Below are 22,385 nucleotides of genomic sequence, written 5' to 3'. Positions count from 1 at the left end.
CCTTGCTAGAGGTATTATATAATGAATGACTTTGTGCTATATTAACTCTAAAGTCTGAAAAATTCTCAGTTCTAAAGCATCTGGTCCCAAGGATTTTGAATGAAATAATGTTTCAGTTATTTATTGCTGCTTAAAAAACTACCCCAAAACTCAATAACTTAAAACAATATCCATTTTATCTTACTCATAGTTTTAGGTTCATCTGGTCTTCCTTGGGGTTTTCCCTAAAATTGCCCAGATGTTGTCTACGTGTTGGGGCTGAAACCATCTGAAGGCTTGACTGGGTTGCTAAGAAGGCTGGGCTCTCTTCCTCTTCATGCTCTACCTATAGTCTTAGAGCCTGTCCTCTCCACATATTTTCTTCATGTGGTTTCTCTAGCATGGTAGCCAGACTTCTTAAATGGTAGCTTCGGACACCCCAAAAGTAGAAGCTGCCAAGCTTTTATATTTTTAAAAAATATTTTATTTTTAAGTAATCTCTACACCCAACATGGGGCTCAAACTCACAACCTTGAGATCAAGAGCCAAACAACTACTGACTGAGCCATCCAGGTGCTTCCTTCCAAGCTCTTGTATTTTTTATTTTCAGTTTTTTAATATACAGAGAGAGTATGCTTGAGCAGGGGAGGGGACAGAAGGAAAGAGAGAGCATCTTGGGGCACCTGGGTGGCTCAGTCAGTTGAGCATCGGGCTTTGGCTCAGGTCATGATCTCACGGTTTGTGGGTTTGAGCCCCATGTCAGGCTCTGTGCTGACAGCTAGCTCAGAGCCTGGAGCCTGTCTTCAGATTCTGTGTCTCCCTCTCTCTCTGACCCTTCCCTGCTCATGCTGTCTCTTTCTCTCTCTCTCAGAAATAAATAAAACATTAAAAGAGAGAGAGAGAGAGCGCCTGGGTGGCACAGATCAGCACAGATCCTAATGTGGGACTCGATCCCATAACCTGGAGATCATGACCTGAGCCAAAATCAAGAGTTGGATGCTCAATTGACTGAGCCACCCAGGCACCCCCTGAGCTCTTTTAAAGTGTACGTCCAGACTTAATTAGTAATATATAACTTTGGTTTTTGGTTTTGTTTTATTTTATTTTATGTGGGTTAAGTAGTCACAGGGCCAATGCACAGTGTAGATTGTACACAAGGGGAAGGTGACAAAGAATTACTGACCATATTTAATCCACCATAAGAACTGTGGACTTGTACTACTCCCATTTTGTGAATGAGAAAACCTAGCCTCAGAAGAATTTAAGCAACCTTTCCAAGGTCCTCCAGCTAGTACTAACCCAAGGAGTCTAAACCGAGAGCCCCGACTGTTCGCCACTGAAGTGCACTGCCTCACAGTAGTAATCACAGTGGATGCCATTACCCAGTGTCATCTTTTTTTCCTGTGTATCCAGACCATGATGGCCTGAGAATGATATGCCAGATAGTGATTTGTACTATCCTCCCACTGATAGCTCCTCATTTCTGTTGGGCTCATTTCTTAAGAAAAATGTATAATGTATATATTTTTTAGAAATTGTAGTACCACTTGAATCTTTCTTTAAGATTTTTTTTTTTTTGAGTAATCTCTACACTCAGCATAGGGTTCAAACTCACAACCTGGAGATCAAGGGTTGAATGGTCTACCAACTGAGCCAGTCAGGTGCCCCCCACCTGAATCATTTTAAAGTGTACAGTTCAGTGGTATTAAGTATATTCACAATATGGTGTAATCGTTTCTGGTGAGTTCTTCAATGAGATAAGTAGCTGAGCACATTGTCTTGTCTAGAGAATGGCATTTTTTGTGTTTTTCCCGAGCAGGACTTATAAGGGCAGGACCTTGCTCTCTTATTTTCCAATCAATGTCAAATTCAAAAAACTAAAACTTTTTTTCTCTTTTCTTTTTGCTAGCAAAAATGGGACTTGTGAGGATCTAAGTTGAATGTGTACATTCCACCCATAATCCTCTTTTCACCTCCCATTCTTCATTGACTGTCACTGTCCTGAAAGCTTGAGCTGGAATCTGGTTCTGAGGCAGGACCTCTGCTGTAGGTTCAAGCTACAGCTTTTTTTAGAGGAAAAGATTTTGTTATCTCTGTTACCCACTCATGAAAACCTTCTGTAGGGATTTTGAGGGGTTTGGCTTCATCTTTATTCCCCAGTATTTTCCATGTGTATTTTAGAACCCCCAATAAAATAACCTAGGTTTATTTGATTTCTTCTGGATTCTAAGACTTTTACCCTCAACCCTTCTTAGATGACTGTGTATTAGAGCAGTCCCCTCATTTTGGAGCTGGTGGTCTGCCCTGTAGCCCATGAATCCCCATTAGAGTGAGCCTACAAACAGATCTTACTTGCAGGCAGTTTTTGTAATAGGCTCACAGGATTCTGGGCATTCGGCACAGAGTCTATCTTGCTTTTCATCTCTCTGTTGCTCATAGCTCGCTCCCACTGGAAGCACTTCCCTCCTCAACTCCATGGCTATCATCCAGAATCCTGTAAAGGTCTGTGATCAGGTATTTGCCCTGATTGAAAACCTCACTCATCAGATCCGGGAAAGGATGCAGGACCCCAAGTCTGTAGGTGGGTATGAATAGTACTATCTTCCCTCCAGGTTTCAGGTATGGATGGGTTACTCAGGCTCTCCTGTGCCCTCCTTCTAAATGTCTGAAACAAGGCATCCTCCTTTGTTAGGGCCTTTTGTTAGAGATAAAATCTTTGGTTCTTTCTGACTGTCTATCTTCCTTCCAGACCTGCAACTCTACCACAGTGAGACTCTAGAGCTCATGCTACAGCGTTGGAGCAAGCTGGAGCGTGACTTTCGACAGAAGAGTGGGCGCTATGATATCAGTAAGATCCCTGATATCTATGACTGTGTCAAGTATGATGTGCAGCACAATGGGAGTCTGGGACTTCAAGGCACAGCAGAGTTGCTACGTCTCTCTAAGGCACTGGCTGATGTGGTCATTCCCCAGGTGTGTCTCATAGCCTGGGGCACTGGGAAAGGAAGGGGAGAAAAACAGAAAGCAGGGATGGTGTGGGAACAGGGAAAGGAAACTTAGAGAAAGAATTAGTTGAGTTGCTATTATTCCCTGGGTTCACTCTGGCTCTGAGTAAGTACAAGAGGCTAACTGAGGAGAAACCTGGAGAGGGAGAAGTAATGGATATGAAAGAAACTCTAGACCTGAGATGAAGACAAGCATCATCTTGGGCCTGGGAGTATGAGGCAAGAGGCAAACAGGATTAATCAAGGTACTTATTCCTGGCCTGTGGCCCCTAGGAATACGGGATCAGTCAGGAGGAGAAACTGGAAATTGCTGTGGGCTTCTGTCTTCCACTGTTGCGGAAGATACTACTTGACCTGCAGAGAACCCACGAGGATGAGTCTGTCAACAAGCTGCATCCCCTGTGAGGGAGGGCTGGGAAGGGTGCTGGATGGAGGGAGGGGCATGTCAGAGAGCCCTGGGGGGAATCCAGGCTGGGATAGCTTGGGCAACCAAGAATGGAAGGGATCCTGGGATGGAAAGGAAAGAAGTCTTTGAGTTGGGAGGAAGGAGTTTGTGGAGGGGTGGGAAGAAGAGTATCTGACAGTGTGAATGACTTAGCTCTCATCTCAGGTACTCCCGAGGAGTGCTCTCCCCAGGCCGCCATGTTCGAACACGTCTCTATTTCACCAGTGAAAGCCATGTCCACTCTCTACTCAGTGTCTTTCGTTATGGGGGACTTCTTGATGTAAGGATTCTTCTTCCTTCAACCTATGACCATTTTTTCCAAGCATTCTTTTACTCTCCTCTTCCTACTTTTTTATTGCAAGCTTTATGTATTCTCTTTGTCTCCCTGCCCCTTCCCTGACTTCCTTGTCCTTGGTCATTGACTTTCCTCTTGTGTTTGGTAGGAGACCCAGGATGCACAATGGCAGCGAGCTTTGGCTTATCTTAGTGCCATTTCAGAGCTCAACTATATGACCCAGATTGTCATCATGCTTTATGAGGACAACACACGGGTGAGGAAAATTAGCCAACAGGGTGAGGGTGAGGAGGGTGCCCCTTCTTTCTCCTCCTTCTCATCTTAGAAAGAAACTTTCATATCCTTATAATTTGTAGAATTCAGCTAGATGTGACACGCAAACACAGCATGTCACACAGAGCATCCAGGAGGTTCCTATTGGAACAGAAAAAGTGTTTTGAGATGGTTTTGAGCCAGAGAGATACCATAGAACATATTTCTGCATTAGGGAGGGTATAGAATTTGGGATGATGTTATAATGAGTCTTTTTTACTCAAATATTGTTAGATGATCTTCATCTAGCTTCACAAAGATATCTTTAAGTATGCTGCTGTATATACTATAGCAAAGCTGAATTACTGTGGGAGATGGATGGAAAGAGTTGTAGAACTGGAGGTTAGAGGTTGTGTATAGAACTGTAGGTTGTGTGGGGTGGTAGATTGCAAATGGTGGAGGTGAGGGAATGAGGTTCCTTTAATGCTAGACTATAGTTTACAATAGGAGGAGAAGCTTACAATAGATCAGCTCCAGAGTAGAGTAAGATACTGGAACTTCAGCCCTGGGAGGATGTATCCTCTTGAGTTCCTCTCTATTGTCCGTTGCCTATTCTTCCACCACCAAATTCAGCTTTTCCAACTGTCCCTTCATCTGTTGATACCCCATAGGATCCCTTATCAGAGGAGCGGTTCCATGTGGAGCTACACTTCAGTCCTGGAGTGAAAGGTGTTGAGGAAGAAGGCAATGCCCCAACTGGCTGTGGATTCCGTCCAGCTTCTTCTGAGGTGGGTTGGAGTGCTGGAGTTTTAAATTAGAGGATTTAGGAATCAAGTGGTGGGAAACTTGGAAACACTATAGGGAGGCAAAAGGGTTGGGGAGTCTGGGATTAGGAGGCTGGAGGCCATTAACTCCTCTCCTATCTGTGCTTATTGTTGGGTAGAATGAGGAGATGAAAGCAGACCAAGGCAGCATGGAGAACCTGTGCCCAGGGAAGGCATCAGATGAGCGAGATCGGGCATTGCAGACTTCACCTCAGCCCCCTGAGGGTCCTGGCCTCCCAAGGAGATCACCCCTCATTCGTAACCGAAAAGCCGGCTCCATGGAGGTAATGGGAGGGGCTTGGAAGGAAGAAGTGGTGGAATTGCTCATGGGACAATATCCATGAATCCTCTGAATCCCCTTGGGGGGATTCGTGGGACCTTAAACAGAGTCCTTCTGCCCCTGATGGATATGTTTTATTTAATCTCTGTTTCATAGCTGGTCCCCCAGTAAAGCTCCTTTAAGCTGATTGCTGCCTCTGAGATTAAAGAGATGTCAGTGAGAGGTGCCTGAGAGATAGGATTTTAAGAGATGAGAATGAGCCTCTGGATGAATTTGAAAAGGCTGTTCTTTTAAAGGAAATATAGTAGAAACAGCATGAACGCTGGGCTAAACTCCCAGGCTGATATTTAGAAGCTGTGTGACCTTGGACAGGTAGCTTCTCAAAGCCTTGGTTTTTCTCATCTGTGAAACACAAGTAATATCCACCATATAGATGCTCAGTAAACAGTAACTATAATAATAAAACAATTGATATTAAAGGCCAAGCTCTCTCCATCTCTTTGTTGCCTTCGGTAAAAATTATAGCTCTAACAGGAGTAATTATATAGCACTTTAATTTTATTCCTTTATGGTTATCGGTACTCATGCCAGCAAGGGAAGCAAGTCTGGAGGTCTCTGTCTTGCCTCTATTCTGATGAGGAGGTCTATGAGCGTAGGCCTGTATCTGCTATTTTTGGAATTTATTTCTAGGCCTGGTTCTAATTCTCTAGCCTAGAGGAAGGAACTGTTGTAACTGTTACATTGTATCCAGCTAACTGTACTGGATTTTTGTTTGAGTTTTTTCCTGCAGAGATTATTTTCCTCTTTGGCCCAATGACACTCTTTTTGACCCCATGATTTATCCCTGTCTCAGTGACTCTGACTGTCTGATTTGGGTCCTGCTTTGACAGACAGATCTGTTTACCTGTCTCCGTACCAGCTCTCTGTCTTAAAGGAATTGATCTTTCATTTTAGTAATAGCTCAGAATAATTTGTAACTAGTTTACATAGGTTCAGCCAGAGGTTTACAGTTGAGATTTTGGAGAAAGCTGAGAAGACAAACTGCCAACTGTTTTGGGCCTATTTTTTCTTCCTAATTATTTTAAGATAGATTTAATGTTGTGACTACTCAGAGCTTCTTTACGTGGAGTCTGCATCATTTTCTCTTTGATAAATAAGTTAACTTACTATTCATAGTATACTAGTACCCCACAAACTCATGTGAGTAGATCACATGATAGAATAACATATAATCTTCTACCAGTAAAACGCTTCTCCACATCTGAATGTCTTCCTCATTCACATCGTCTGCCAGTCTCTCTGACACTGTTGTGCTTAACCCCCTCTTTTCTTCTGGTTTAATCAGTTAAAAGACATAGGCAAAGCAGACTTCTCTGTGTATCATCTCTCAGACTTGGTGAGTTGGCTTTTTTCTTTCAGGCCTACAGAGAAGCTTCCTGTTGTAACCACATTCCTTCCTTTTAGTTCCTAGTGTTGCTTATACCATGGCCTATCCAAGATGATGGTAGCCCAAGAGATATGTTCCTCAGCTTTGCAGGAAAATCTTCTCTCTACTCCTTGGTCACACAGCCTTTTAATATTAATATTTCCTTTCCTTATTCTATAGGGACAGGCATTGGTAGTTTTATCCTTATCAACTACAATCCTTCCCCCATCCCTTCTTCTCCTCTTGTCATCTCATATTTTTGGACAGTTTTAGAATATAGACCTGTGACCTTCATAGCAGCTGTGTCCTAGGTGATAATCCTCTCCAGGCCTATAACAAGCTCTACCAATGGGCACTGGGGCTTTTGGGAGCCTGGGAGTTAAAGGAGCCGTGACCGGCTTTCCACCCGGTCTAATTGCAGGTCATGAACATGCAGTGCACGGGGAACCTGGACCTGATCCCCTTTCGGGGACGGCGCCGCAGGAGGTCAGGAGACCTCCCCCGGCCTTCCCTAGCCATCGGCCTACAGCCCCGGGCTGTGTCCACCACTCACCTGGCATCACACACACAGGTGTCCCTCCCTACTTCATCTTCCTTTCCTGCCTCTGTCCTTGCCTTTTGGGACCTAGGGACTCAGAACACTATCTGGGAGTTGCGGGGGGTGTATGTTGGGGTTTGTGTGATTAGGCCCTTACAGCCTTTTTAGAAATCTGTTTCACATCTCCAGACATGGAGGGGAGGGCTTCTTGGTTTGGATAAGAAACTGAGTGTGGTTGCCATAACCACTGCTGTCCCATGGAAAGAAGAGAGGGTAGCCAGATGTTACTTCTTATGGTGACTCAGCTATTGTGATTGGCTTTCTGAGTCCCGTGGAGGAATAGACAAGATTAAGGAACACTGCTCTGCTGAGAACTGAAAATAGTTGAATAGTGATTTCTCAGATTTGGGATAGAAGGGCTATGGGGACAGGCATCTTGGAAATACAAGTGCCTTCTTATATGGGATTCCCTGCACAGTTCCCTCTGCAAAGTACACTCCCCACTCCCTTTTCATTCTTCTTCCCCCATAAAAATCTTTTGATTCTTCCAGACTTTCTGACATTGCTTGGCTTTATAGGGGCAGGAATTCAGGACCTGGGTTTTAGACTTCTTGGATGAGGTGGCAAACCAACTCTCTAATATAGAGTCCTTTTTCTCCAGGTGCTTTCTGAGACTTCATCATCGAGGCCTGGTGGCTACCGGCTCTTTTCATCTGCGCGGCCACCAACGGAGATGAAGCAGAGCGGCCTCGGTATGGTCTTCTAGCATCTCACCTGTTGTTGGGGAGGGCTGTCTGTCTGTTCTTCGGGATTTTATTGTGGGAAACCTTCGTCATGACGTTGGGGTCATTTGGTCCATGGAATTGTTGAGTGGGACTGGGGAGGATGAATTGGGAGAAACCATGTTTAGGTGTGAACTTTGATCCCAGATAATTGTTTCCATTCCAGGAAGGTGTTTGTCTTTTGTTTTTGTTTTTCTTTTTTTACACCAACTCCCATTTCTCTGGCTGAAGGACATTTTTCTGGCTTCCCCTCTCATTCCTTTTCTGTCCTCCCAGTCTAGCCCTGACCTTAAGGTACCATGGAGACTCTGATACTTCAGAGTTACCAGAGACAAAACTATAAATAGATGTACCTGTGACCACCTCCTAAGTGTCCTATTCCTCATTTGAAGAACTTGTGCCATGTCTTCCTCGAGACCTATGTTTATTGTACCCCTGCTCAGGCCCCTCCTACCTCCATGCCTCTTTCATCCTCTCCTAATCCTGTAATTTTTTTTCCTTCCTTCCTGAAAATTGAGGGACAAATCTGAGACTGGTGTAGTGGCAGAGGCTTCTCTCAGGACTTTGAGGGAATGTCTCTTGATTTTTTTGATTCCTGGAGAGGGGTGGAGAACATCATTCAACCTTTCCTAAGAACACAGACTGCAGGAAGGACCAAGCCTCAGAGGGTATTGTATTCTTTGGGAGTGGGGAGTGGTCCTTGGGAGGGGCTATCTTTGAATATAGTGTCTTGTGAGCCAGTAAGTAAAACTGGCAGTTAGAGACAATTGTGTGATGATGTCCAGACTTGGTTCTCGGGCTCTTTTCTATCTTATATTCTCCATTTAGCTCCTTTCATTTTTCTGTTACTTTTGTCCCTGGCACCCAATTTCTTGGCCTAAATATGATCAGCATTTGGACCAGCAAGGGGGAGAAAGGTTTTGGTAACTTTTCTGGCTAGTTTTATGGGAGTAGGTAGCCTTCTGTATCCCTTAGATGAGATGGATGGTTTGGGGCATGAAAAATAAATGACAAATTGATAGATCTATGACATGGACTTTTCTTCCCAGAAGTTTCAGTAAAAAATAGGTTTCACGTAGGCTGGAAATGAGGATAGGTGTGTCAGGCCCAGTTAAGAAGGAATACTGTCAAGAATAAGGCGGTGATAACATAGACACTACCCTCTGAGATGATCCAAGGGCTGGACAGGGGAAGATTGGCAGGATGGCATCAGAAGATTATTTAGTGGAGGAAGTAAATGTGGAACAAAGCTTGGGTGGTCTGGGATAAAGCCTGTAGTTTCAGCTTCTGTGAAGAAAAGTAGACATATTTAACAAGCTTTATTTGAGACCCATTCTAGAGCCTATTTACACATGAAAGGTGGGAGAAGGTGCTGCATAGAGCAGCAATCTTGAATTCCAGGGTAGAGATTACTAGCCATCTAAGCTTCTTGATTTCTGTGGTGGCCTTGAAATGCTGGGACCTCTGAAACCATGGCACCTACTTTGTGGGCTCAAAGGAAGCCGACCTCCTTTCCATTCTATCCATCTCTGCTGTATTAAGTTTCCAAGCCAAGGCCTTGGCTAAGATGGATTTGGAAGTAGAGACACAAATCCCAGAACTTGGGTGTCAATCATTTCTCTTCCCTCCCACTCTGTCCTTTTGAGCTATAGTAGGAGAGGGGACCATGGAGTTCCAACCCTATTCTCAATCATATCTGGAACATTGAGTGGTGTATTTGCTTCACAGATTTTTTTTAAAGTTTTATTTACTCCTCTGATTGGCAATAGAGTTCCCTTTGTTTTCTTTAACTTAGGTGTGTAGGCATCTGGCTTTGAGCATAGGGCTTATAAGACAATAAACATTTGAGAGCAGAAAAACATGGCTTTTTCACTGTTTCATGTTTATAAGGTCCTCCTTCTTAATAGGTTTTTCAGCACATAGTAGGCATGCCCTGCATGTTATCACCTGACTCTTCACATGCCTTTAATTTGGGTCCATCTTCACTTCAGAAACAATGCTCTGTTTCTTCTTGATGAAAAAAATAATTATTTCTTTTCTAACTGAACACAACTGATCTTCAGAATCGGGAGACCTGGATTCTAGTCTACCTTAGCTCCTAACAAACTATATCACCTTGAGTAAATAAGACTCCTTTTGACTCTCAGTTTCTTCACCTCTAACATGAGAAGATTGTACTGGATGATCTTTAAGTCCCTTCCAGCTTTAAAAATTCAGTGAGTCTCATACTTCTTTTCTTGGGAAATTTAAAAAAGACCTGAAGAGAGATAGAAGGAAGGGAATGTTGGATGAAAAACTTAGGAGGAATTGAAAGTTATATAAACTTGGAATTTGAATTGAGTGCTCAAAACTTTGTCTCTAGTTTCAATCAAAGTTCTTTCCTTTTAAGTCTATAAGGGATTATATTGCTCAATTCTTCAAATCCTATATCCAGGGTAAGGTGCACTGAATTAAATCTAGGGAGATCTAGGGAGAGCTACCTATTCTTTTAGCATTTCTAAGAGGCACCTGGAGAACATAGTCTATGCTTTTCAGTAGCTTTGAGTCCCCTAATATGACTAACATATTTGTAGTGGCCTCTTGTCTCTACTATGTAGATCTTTGGCAGAATCCCTACCTTGCTTGCCCAGTGTGGCTATGGACAATAGTGAAATTTGTTTGTGGTTATGAGTAGTGGCCCCATGGTGGTGGCTCTGAGTAGCTATATGTGTGTGTCTTAATGTTGTTATGTGAAGTTATGTGTACTTCTGTGTGGTAATTGCAGCTTTGCGTGGCTACTAATGCACTCCCGGCCTTGCAGGCTCACAGTGCACAGGGCTGTTCAGCACCACAGTGCTGGGCGGCTCCTCCAGCGCCCCGAATCTTCAGGACTACGCCCGCAGCCATGGCAAAAAGCTACCACCTGCCAGTCTGAAGCACCGAGATGGTATGTGGGTGGGTTTTGGGGGGAAACTCTTTTCTTCACTTGTCCCCCAGCACAGACACAGCTCAAGAACTATTCATACTTAAGATGGCACTGACCCTGGCCTTATAACAAGTTTTCTTCATCAGTTATAGAGGGGAGGAAGAACGAAGACCCCATCCACCCCTCCATTTGCATTCCCTCTCACCATACAAATACTGCCTATTTATGCTTATCCCTTCATAATCTCCCACATACAGCCCTGCTACATCAATTTACTCCACCTTTATATTCTTTCCTGGATTCTGGCCTATAGGAGCAAGGACCAAGGAGGATGATCCATGGTCAGGAAGAATGCAGTGGAATCTTGATTAAAATCTAGGAAATCAGAGATGAGGAAGTTGCTCAGCCAAGGCAGGAAAGATGATATGGAAAGAGACTGGGGGAAGGGATGAAAGTTTTTACACAGATTTTATTTCCAAATGATCAGAAAGAGAATGTGGTGGTGAAATTAGGGTTGTTTGTGGGTCGTACTGTGGTAGAGATGACACACAGATTCCTACAAGGAGATTATACCAAAGGAGTAGTAGTCAGGAATCTAAGGGGTGGGGTGGGAGCAGGTCATACACTAACTGTAAAGAACAGAGTATATTGTGGGCAAATTCCAGAGCAGAGGGTGGGGACAGGGGTGGGTATAATCCCCATGATGTCTTTTTTCCCCAGAGCTCTTGTTTGTCCCGGCCGTAAAACGATTTTCTGTGTCGTTTGCAAAGCATCCGACTAACGGTACGTTTGCTTCTGACTCAATGTCATTTCCCTTCATCATGTCACCTCCAGACACTTAACCTCTGAGTTCTGACACTGACTCTGCTTCTGTCTTCCACTATGTTGACAACCTGTTGTTTCTGAATGAACCACTCACCAAGTGTCCCTCTTGGGACATACCCCTTGTTGTGACAAACTTTAGTGTTGGCTGCAGCCTGGCTACCCTATCTGTGTGGCAACTCAGGGTTTTACATCCATGGTCACCATCATCACTGTTCTGTTACTTTTTTCAGTATCATCACCAAAACATTAATTAGACCTCTCCCTTTCCCATCACATGACTGCTGGGCTTTGTACAAACATGGCAATGGTTCTCCTTCTTAGGAAGAGAATAGTATTTCCTGTATCATCCCCATATCTTCCCCCCCCCCCCCGCCCCGCCTCCTCAGCTTGTACAATTTGGTCTTCCTGTTTTTTTCTCCAACTCTTTGTTGGAGTGAATGACTAATTTGTTTCTCTTTTAAAGCAATATTGCTACAGTTTCCAGTTCCCAAGCAAACCCATAAGGTCTTGAGTTTACAGTTTTCCATCACCATATTCCTATCTCCTATCATTGTGTGTACTTTATGTGGCTCTTGTGCTCCTGACATTTGCTTTATGTTACTACTAACCTAGGGCATGGGCCTAGAAAACAGGAGCCCAGACCGATTTGGGATAAAGAGAGAAAGAAGGGAGTAGGAGGTAGTAGGTAAAGGAAAAGGGATTGTACCTTGGGCTATACAACACGAGTTATTACAGTTTCCCTGTAGCCCCAGCCTAAGACACTGCTATCTCAGAGAAGCTTGAAGTGAAGCTTGAGGTGTAACCTGGGAATTCTGGGGGACTTAGGAATGGATAATACTTCAAGAATATTGAAGAACTGGTCTGGTCATGCTAAGGTGGGAGAGTTTAGACATCTGTGTAAACCAAAACTTGAAGGGCTGTGGTCTCTTTGTAGGGCATGGCAGGGGAACCCAGGACTTACTCCTTTTTTATCATTTATATTTCTAGTTTCTCTCTACCTTGTATCTTGTTTTCAGGGTAAATCTGGTTTCTTTATATATGATTTCTGTCTGAGAATTAAGACTCTCCAAAGGAGGTAAAATTAGCTTGGCTTCCTGGCTGGAAAAACCTTCATAGCCAGTGGCAGCTGCTAGATTTTAGCCCAGTCAGGCCATACCTCTCCAGTAGGCACTGCTGAAATCCCCCTAGGTAGTCCAGCCTATACTTGCTCAGTTTATAACCCCACCTGGCTCCCATTTGTGCCTGTGATAGGAGCTCCCCTTTTGGAGTGGCATGGCTGTGCCTTCACATTTAGTTTCAAATTCTTCTGGCCTTCACGTACCACAGTCATCTCCAGAGTAGAACCTCATGCACCAACCCCAACCCCACAACCTGGGACTTGGACTTAAGAGACGTATTACTTAGAGTATAGAATGTAGTATCAGGAAATTGGGCACCTGAAATCAGAGCTAAATCACTGATTTAGCCTAGGTCTTAGGCTTTTTGAGAAAAGATCCAAATTCATAAAACAGATCCTCAAACCCATATACCTCTTGTTCCCCGAAGCCTTACTTAGCAGCCTCACCAGTTCAGGAAGAGAAGAATTAATTCTACCAAAGGAAGAGCAGAAAAAAGACCTGGACAATTCAGATATAGTACAGGAGAGAAAATTCAAGATCTCCTTTGACACCCTTCACATTTCCTCAGAGGCCTTTCGGTTTTCTTGTACTTGCGTTTGGAGGCTAAAGTGCCTCAGATGCCAGCATCTGGGATCTATCTGTAGGAGAAATTTGGAGCTCTTATGTCTCTTGCTGAAGATTATCTAGATTTAATTTGTCACTCAGGACAACATGAGGGCTCTACCTCTGGTCAAATCTTGCTTGACTGACCCAGCAATTACAGAGTGGATGCTCTGTCTACTGTTGTTTATGGCAGATTAGTCCCAACAATATGCCAACCTACTGTTCCATCATCACCATCTCCTTGCCATGATGTCTGTCTTTGAAATAGCAGCTGGAAAAGCTGACCTAGCTTTGGAAATGAGGCAAGGCACTATCTCACCTTACCAGAAGAATATCTCTCAGCCTATCCCTGCCTCTATGTCCTGTGACTACATCGAGTCTACAAGTATGGCCCATTACTAAACTGCGTGCTGACCTCACCAAAGGGAACTAATATAGTGGAAAAGAGACTAATTTACCCTCATACAGAATGTTACAGTGTACCTATTGGATTTACCAAGCCCGTTATCTTCTAGGATACACATGCCTGGGTAGAGCTGAAACCACTCCTGACATCCATACTAAGGTCTCTGGAAATCATAGTCTTATGAGATAAGTCTGTGGAACCACTTCTGGTCTGGGAGTTCGTTAGCTACCCTGACATACCTTCTCTGTACCATCATGTCTCAAGACCACATACTTTTCCCCTAGGATCTTTTTCTTACTATTCCTCCTATGTCCCTTTCCACATGCCTTTCATTCCCTTCAACCTTTTGCATTTGAATTGCATATATCCACAAAGTTTACCAAGCAGCTAAAATTGTACGTGGTTCAGTATTGAAGCTTTCTACTCACCAGCTGAAGAAAGTTAGACAGCAATGGGAAGAAAATAAAAAATTATCTAACTTTTTTTTTTTTTTGCTTATGTAATGGATACAGTGTCCCCTGAATCCTGATATTTATGCAAATATTTTTAAAAATCTGTATATCTGGGTTAGGGTAAAGGATGATTAGTCAATATCATAATTTTCACATATTGATTCTGTTTTTTACATGCTCTGTATAGAAGGATCTCAATACCTGGTCTCCTGTCAGTCATCTTACTCCCCTACCTAATACCTTCCCTGTTTGTGGCTATTTTAGAGTCTGGTCCAGTGGGCCTGGCTTGAGCCTTTTTAGCTTCAAACTTTATCTTGATACCCTCTACCATTCTTGACACTCTTCTCTAAGTGACTTTGAATCTTTGCATCTCTATACTAACTTTATAAATACATTTGTCTGTGAAGCAGGCCCTAAGGAGGGTTTGTTCAGGGATGACCAGGGACACTGGAGCTCTCTAATCAAGACCTAAAAAAAAAAAAGACTTCCAGCCACAAAACTGCCAGCTTACCTCCATCTAGAATGATGTGACTGCTGTCTGTAAGGAGTGACTTAATTTATCCTCAGTGAGAGAGAGGAGGGCCTTACTGTATGATGAGGTCTCATTAGCCTCTTCTTTGAGACTTCATGTGATGCCAACAGTCTTCTTCTCTGCAAGAGATACCCAGTGATTCTGACCATCTCTGCTTCTCTCTTAGCTCACCTTGGAGTTGAGTGGTCCCACTTCCTAGTAATGCTTGTGCCATTCAGTGCCCCCCTCATTGTCTCTTCCTCTTCTCTTTCTTTATCTTTGTGCTTCCTGCTGTGGTCCCCGCCCCCCCATCCCCTCCAGAGCTGCTGGATGACCAGCACCCTGTGGTCCGGTTGCTGCGCAGTTTTTCCTCTGACTGTCCAGGGGGCCGGCCAGTCTCCTTGGATGCCACGCTGGCGCATCACCTGCACCAGTGCTCCTACCACCTGCGCCTCTTCCGGAACTGGCTGCGCTCAGGCCAGGATGACCCCGAGTGCCTCTACGGTACCCCCTGCCACCAAGCTGGCTGCTACCATTACCCTGCCTGGGACTGACTGCTTTGCTTATTGCACTTCTGGCAGGAGAGTCCACCTATTCCTTTCTCCTATTTACCCTAAGGTTATGTGACTTGCATTTAGTTGCTTGGATGGGATTGGGGCCAGACTGCCTGGTAGCTGTAACATTGGCTGCTCCTCCCCTTTCTGTTCTCCTTCCTAACTGCCTCCTAATGTTACCCATTCCCAATTTTATTCAGTATAGGAATAGTCTCTTGCCCTGGAATCTGATCTTATCTCTATAACCCTCTGCTACTACCATCTTCAAATCCAAATATTTTTCTAGCCACTCTGAGGAGCTAAAGACTATATACTTCTCCTATGCTCCTGCCACTAAAAGTACAGAGGAAATTGAGACACAAGTGTCTTAATTGAATCTTTGAAGTAAACAAGGGCCAGAGCTTAGAAGATGGTTAGATATAATCTTTTTGAATTATAGATTTTAGTCATTAGTGAACTGGAGGCTATGTCTTACATAGGTATTGTTGTCGTGACTACTCTTGGTTTCTTTAAGGAGGTATAAAGAGACATAGGAAAGATTGAGGGCTGAAAAAGTACTTAGGATGTGTGCTTCTTGATCCTGTAATGGGGACTTTTTATTATTTTTTTCATCAACAGGCCCTGGGATTAAGGTTCCAAATTTAAGTTTACCCTTCACCCAACCCAGACTGGTGAATCTACATTAGAATTGTTGGGTTCAGGGCAGAGAATCAGTATTTATTCTTTTTCCTAGGGGTTTGCCTCCTTTTCCTGATGGACTAGAGAAATTCTAGCAAGTCTTCTGGGGTTTTCCAATGAGGGCAGAAGGGAGAAGCTTTGATGTGATGGAAATGACCAAGAAAGAACTTCCATCCCCCAGCCTGTTCATGCATGTGGTTTTCCTGGGCTGAGCTTCATGTGTATTGCATGCACTCTAGCTTGCTTCCAGACTAGCTGCCAGCTAGTCTTTCTATCCATATCTGCATGAACCCCTCCTCAGATTCCATGCCCTCCTCTTTTAATCCAGTTCTCTTTACATGATTCCTGAAACCTGCTGTTTCTTCCCAGCTCCATGACCTCCCTACCTCATTTAGACCTATAATTTCACCATTATCTCTGGACTTTTGTTTTATTCCCCAAGAAAGAGCAAGAGCAATGTAGGTGCTTACCCTATTGGAATTCTGTTGATTTTCCCATGGGTCACTGCAGGCTCTCCATAGGTAGGATCAGAGGTGATTCGATTCACTTGGAGGCCTTAGCAGGTAGATTTTTTAGGAAATCTGGAGGTGAGAAACAGACTCCTGTAGGGGGTCTAAAGAGTTCCCACTCTTGAGAATCTTGGATTCTCCATCTCCAAAAGCCACTGATTCTCCTGATTCTCAGGGACTCTCCATGCTTCCTTGGACAGTTGGGGTATATCTGGCAGGAATACCATTGACTTTGCTCATCTCTTTTCTAACAGGATTTGAAGGGTGTTCCATGGTGCCTACCATCTACCCTCTGGAAACACTGCATAATGCCCTTTCCCTGCGTCAAGTGAGTGAATTCCTGAGTAGTGTCTGCCAGCGCCACACTGATGCCCAAGCACAGGCATCTGCAGGTATGAAGAATACTCTTACCTTGTACCTCTGTCTCTGTCTCTACTCCTGTGCTTCCTGGAACTTGAGTAATAAGTTAAAAAGATAGGCACTCCAAAAAGACAAAAAAGTAGACTTGAAAAATTGTTTAATTGCACAGGCCAATTGAACATCATGACTTTCCAAGCTAATTTATAAATTTAACATAATTCCAATAAAAATGCTGCTGTTTTTCTAAAGTCAGACAAATTGGTTCTGAAGTTGTCATTGAAAAATAAGCAAGAGTAACCAAAAAAAAAAAAAAACCCTGAAAAGAAGAGTAATGAAAAGTTTTTAGCCCTATCAGATTTTACAGCATTCTATAAAACTTCTATAATGAAAACATTTGTAGTATTGTATATGAATGGACAGAGAGACCAATCAAACAAAATAGAAAATTTAGAAATAAATGAAGTTAGTATTTCAAAATACTGGGGGAAAGATAGACTTTTTAATAAGTGGAGTTGGTACAACTGAGTTGCCACTCGACAAAAATTAAAATTGAATCCACTCTATCTCTCTTAAAAATAAAATAAAACATTAAAAAATTTTTTTAACAAGGGGCACCTGGGTGGTTCAGTTGGTTAAGTGTCCGACTTTGGCTCAGGTCATGACCTCGCAGTTCATGTGTTTGAGCCCCGCGTCGGGCTCTGTGCTGACAGCTAGCTCAGAGCCTGGAGCCTGTCTTCAGATTCTGTGTTTCCCTCTCTCTCAGACCCTCCCCTGCTCATGCTGTCTCTCTCTCTCAAAAATAAAATAAAACATTAAAAATTTTTTTTTAAAAATTGAATCCATATTTTGTTTTGTATACTAGGATATACTTCTGGTTTAGAAATCTAAATATAAAAATTAATAGGTTGTTTCAAAGGCTTGTCTTTTCATAGAAACACCAAAAAATCAAGCAAAAACTATAAGAATCAGCTTTGTCAGAACTCTGGAAAATAATCAAAAGTTTGCAGCAACCAGTAAAATGGTCAATTGAGAAAGAGGCAACCTAAGAATGGGAGGAAGCTTCCCATCATTTTACTATCTCTTATCCCACCCTCTCCCCAACTTTGGCAGCAGTCTTAAAGATGGCAGGCCATCTTCTCATTGTGGGACCCTGGTCTCTGGTTCCAAAGAGAAGAGAACAGACTTTATTCTCAAACAATTGTGTTTGTCTATTCTAACTTATCTATTCTAACTTGTCTAACTGAAAGAACTGTCATAGGATGCTTCTTTTTGTTTCCCTTAACTTGGATCTGAACCAGAGCAAAAAAGTACAGAGAGTATTCCTTGAAAACATTGTAGGGCATATGAACAACATGCTGCTTCCTGGGGCAAAAATTATAATTGAGGCAAACAATGAGTGTACTGAAAGCCTGAGGTAAAGACTCAGGGAGAGAAATTTTTTTGGAAAATTAAGGAATTCAAAGACACCCACATATGCTGGGGAATTTAGAAGCCATTTGCATGCTAGGGAGGGACACATGTGCAGAAAACACACAAGATGACCCTAAGGTTTTACCTCTGGTTGAACTCCATATTCAGCATGAGCAAGAATTGAAGACCAAGGGAGACTTGTAAACAGTTTTGCTAAGTGTTGAAGGAATACCTCAGCACAGAACCAATCTGCAAAGACTGGGAGAACTCCTCTTCCTTACCTTCTCCTCCTTTCCTCCCATCTTCCCCTCCTCTTCTTTTGGTTGTTGGCATTCAAAGAAATCCTTGTCCAAACACTAGCTGTGAAACAAGATAAAGGAACAGAGAATTCAGAGTCTACCTATGATCAAGAAGATAGACTTCACAAAAAGAGTTTAGAAAAATCACTACTAAACAGCCACAGCCCTCTGTAAACAATGAAGATAGGAGGGGGAATAATCTGATATTCAGAGTTAACACATTATATTCAAAATTATAATGTTTTCAACAAAGATACAAGACAGTATGATCCATTCACAGAAGAAATTAATGGAAACAGTCCCTGAGGAAGCACAGATATTAGACTTACTAGGACAAAGATTTTAAATCAGCTATCTTAAATATGCTTAAAGATCTAAGGGAAACCATGGACAAAGAACTAAAGGAAATCAAGAGAATGATGTCTCAGCCAACACAGAATATCATTAAAGAGATAGAAAATATAAAAAGGAACCAAACAAATTCTGGGACTGAAAAATATAACAAATGCAGAATTCAGTAGAGGGTTTCTTAGGAGATATGAGTAGGCAGAAGAGTCGGCAAAATTAAAGATAAGTCCTTTGAAAGTGTCCAGTCTGAGGAGGAGAAAGAGAGAAGAATGAAAAAAATTAACAGAGTCAAAGATATTTGTGGGATACCATCAAGAATATCAACATATGCACAGTGGGAGTCCCGAAAGAGAAAGGCAGAAAAAATATTTGATTAATGGCTCTGAAGACTTCTCAAATGTGATAAAGACACAAATCTATACATCCAGAAAATTCAAACACCAGGAAGGATAAATTCAAAGAGAGCCACTACAGTAGTAAGAGCAAAGCAACTTGTCACACACAAGAGATCTTTAGTAAAATTAACAACCGATTTCTCATCAGAAATCACAGAGGGCAGAAAGCAGTAGGATGACATATTTAAAGTGCTAAAAGAAAAAAAAAATGTCAGCCAAGAATTATTTATCTAGTAAAACTGTTCAGAAATGAAAGAGAAATTAAGACCTTCCCAGGAATGCTAAAAGTAGCCTTTGAGGCTGGCATAAAAGGGCACAAGATAGTGACTTGAAACCATACTAAGAAATAAGAAATAAAGAACAGCGGTAAAGGTAACTACGTTGGTAAATATAAAAGTCAGTGTTACCGTATTTTTGGTTTGTAAGTTCTTTTTTGTGTGTCATATATAACAACACAAATTAATAAAACAATCATCACAAGTCTATATTAATGGGCATACAAGGTATAGAAACAAATAGTGAAATGCCAGAATTAAGCCCTTCCTTATCAGTAATTACTTTACATGTAAATGAATAAAACTCTCCAATTAAAAGGCAGAGATTAACAGAATGGGTTTTTAAAAAAATTATCTAACTATATGCTATCTACACAAAATTCACTTTAGATCCAAAGATACAAATAGGTTGTAAGTGAAAGGATAGAAAAAGATATTCCATGCAAATAATAACCAGATGAGAGCCAGGGTAGCTATACCATTGTCAGACAAAATGGTCTTTAAGTCAAAAATTGTTACAAGAAACAGAGAAGGTCACTATATGTTGATAAAAAGGTCAGTTCATCAAGAATATACAAAATTCATAAACATATACCCACCAAACAACAGAGCCCCTAAATATATGAAGCAAACATTGACAGAATTGAAGGGAGAAATGGATAGTTCTCTGATAATAGTTTAATATCTCACCTTTAATAATAGATAAAACAGCCAGACAGAAAATCAGTAGGGAAACAGCTTCAATAATACTATAGACTAGCTAAACTTAACAGACATGTAGAACATTCCGTCACCAACAAAATAGAGATTCTTCTTAAGTACACATGGAATATTCTCCAGGACAGATCATATGCAGGACACAGAAAAGTTAAATAAATTTTAAAGACTTAAAATCATACAAAATATCCTCTCTAACCACAATGGAATGGTGCTAGAAACCATTAATAGAAGGAAAACTGGAAATTTCACAAATATGTAGAAATTAACCATGTTCTTTTTTTAATGTTTACTTTTGACAGAGAGAGAGAGACAAGAGAGACAGATAGAGTGGGAGCAGGGGAGAGGCAGAGAGAGCGAGAAACATGATTGAAGCAGGCTCCAGGCTCTGAGCTGTCAACACAGAACTCGATGTATGCCTTAACCTTACAAACCGTGAAATCATGACCTGAGCTGAAGTTGGACGCTTAACCAACTGAGCCACCCAAGCACCCTGAAATTAAACATATTCTTATCCTATAGGTCAAAGAAGAAATCACAAGGGAAATTAGAATATACTTTGAGATGAATGAAAGGGAAAATGTAACATTCCAGAAATTATGGAATGTAACAAAATCATGCTAGGAGTGAAATTTATAGCTTGTAAGCACCTACATTTAAACACAAAGATGGTAAACCAAAAACCTAACTTTATACCTTAAGGAACTAAAAAAAGAAGAGCAAATTAAACCCAAAGCTAGTAGAAGAAAAGAAATAATAAGAATTAGAACAGAGGTAAAAAAAGTAAAGAATAGAAAACAGAAAGACAACTAAACCAAAAGTTGATTCTTCGAAAAAAATTAACAAAATTGACAAACTTTTAGCTAGACTAAGAAAAAGCAAGTGTTGATGGAAATAACCAAAATCAGGACTAAAACTGGGAACATGGCTACTGACTTTAGAGAAATAAAAAGGATTATAAGAGAGCACTATGAATAATTATATGCCAACGAATTGGATAAACTAGATGAAATGAACAAATGCCTAGAAACACACAAACTATAAAAACTGACCCAAGAAGAAATGGAAAATCTGAGCATAAGCTGTAACAGAGAAAAAGACTGAATCAGTAGAAAAACTTTTTTTTAATGTTTTATTTATTTTTGAGAGACAGAGAGAGACAGTGTGAGCAGGGGAGGGTCAGAGAGAGAGAGAGGTACAGAATTTGAAGCAGGCTCCAGGTTCTGAGCTAGCTGTCAGCACAGAGCCTGACGTGGGGCTTGAACCCACTTACCTTGAGATCATGACCTGAGCCGAAGCCAGACGTTTAACCAACTGAGCCACCTAGGCACCCCAAAAACTTTTCAACAAAGGAAATTACAAGACAAGATAGTTACTCTAGTGAAATCTACCAAATAGTTAATAAGAATTAACTCCAGTCTTTTTCACAGTCTTCCAAAAAAATAGAAGAAGAGGAAACACCTTCTGTGAAGCCATCATTACCCTAATACCAAAGCCAGATAAGGACACCATAAGAAAATAAAACTACTAACCAATATCCCTTATGAATAGAGAAGCAAAAATTCAAAAATTCTCAACCAAATACTGCAAACCAAATCTAACAGCAAGTTGGCTAAGTGAAATTTATCTCAAAAATGCAAGGGTGGAAAAAAAAAAATGCAAGCATGATTCAACGTAAGAAAATCTATCAAGTGTAATGTAATATACTACATTAAAAGAACAAAGGGAGGGGCACCTGGGTGGCTCAGTTGGTTGAGTGTTCTACTTTTGATTTCTGCTCATGTCACAATCCCAAGGTCTGTTGGATCGAGCCCTGCATTGGGCTCTGTGCTAAACATGAAGTATCTCCCTCTCTCCCTCTCTCTCTCTCTCCCCTCTCTGCTCCACCCCAGCCCCTCTCCCTTGCTTGCATGTGCACTCTCTCTCTCTAAAATAAAAATAAAAATATTTAAAAATTAAAAGGGGCACCTAGGTGGCTCAGTCAGTTAAGCATCAGACTCTTGATATCCATTCTGTTCATGATCTCACAGTCATGTGATTGAGTCCAAGTCAAGCTTCACACTGAGCGGAGTCTGCTTGGGATTGTCTCTCTCTCTCTGCCCCTCCCCCATGCATGTGCATGCTTTCTCTCTCAAAATAAATAAATAAACTTAAAAAATAGTTCTATCATTATTTTTTAAAGTTAAAAAATAAA

General features: G+C 41.8%; 1 protein-coding gene across 11 annotated transcripts in view; it reads left to right on the top strand.

Moving 5' to 3' along the window:
- The window catches only part of PPIP5K1 (diphosphoinositol pentakisphosphate kinase 1), a 40,234-nt gene that overhangs the window by 11,772 nt on the left and 6,077 nt on the right, over positions 1–22,385 (top strand). For 2 of the 11 annotated variants that reach the window (XM_029951588.1, XM_029951591.1), the window contains 10 exons: positions 2,419–2,560; positions 2,729–2,952; positions 3,258–3,385; positions 3,595–3,709; positions 3,873–3,980; positions 4,648–4,764; positions 4,920–5,084; positions 7,706–7,796; positions 10,627–10,752; positions 16,642–16,779. In XM_029951588.1, the coding sequence (XP_029807448.1) occupies positions 2,419–2,560; positions 2,729–2,952; positions 3,258–3,385; positions 3,595–3,709; positions 3,873–3,980; positions 4,648–4,764; positions 4,920–5,084; positions 7,706–7,796; positions 10,627–10,752; positions 16,642–16,779 (1,354 nt within the window). Of the gene's footprint in view, positions 1–2,418; positions 2,561–2,728; positions 2,953–3,257; positions 3,386–3,594; positions 3,710–3,872; positions 3,981–4,647; positions 4,765–4,919; positions 5,085–6,927; positions 7,078–7,705; positions 7,797–10,626; positions 10,753–11,451; positions 11,515–14,967; positions 15,151–16,641; positions 16,780–22,385 lie in introns of all 11 variants that reach the window. The other 9 variants (XM_029951581.1, XM_029951582.1, XM_029951583.1 and 6 more) reach the window with 9 other exon arrangements.

The sequence above is a fragment of the Suricata suricatta genome, chromosome 9 (genome assembly GCF_006229205.1).
Source record: "Suricata suricatta isolate VVHF042 chromosome 9, meerkat_22Aug2017_6uvM2_HiC, whole genome shotgun sequence".
Lineage (NCBI taxonomy): Eukaryota > Metazoa > Chordata > Mammalia > Carnivora > Herpestidae > Suricata > Suricata suricatta.
This window is presented reverse-complemented; position numbering and strand designations above follow the sequence as displayed.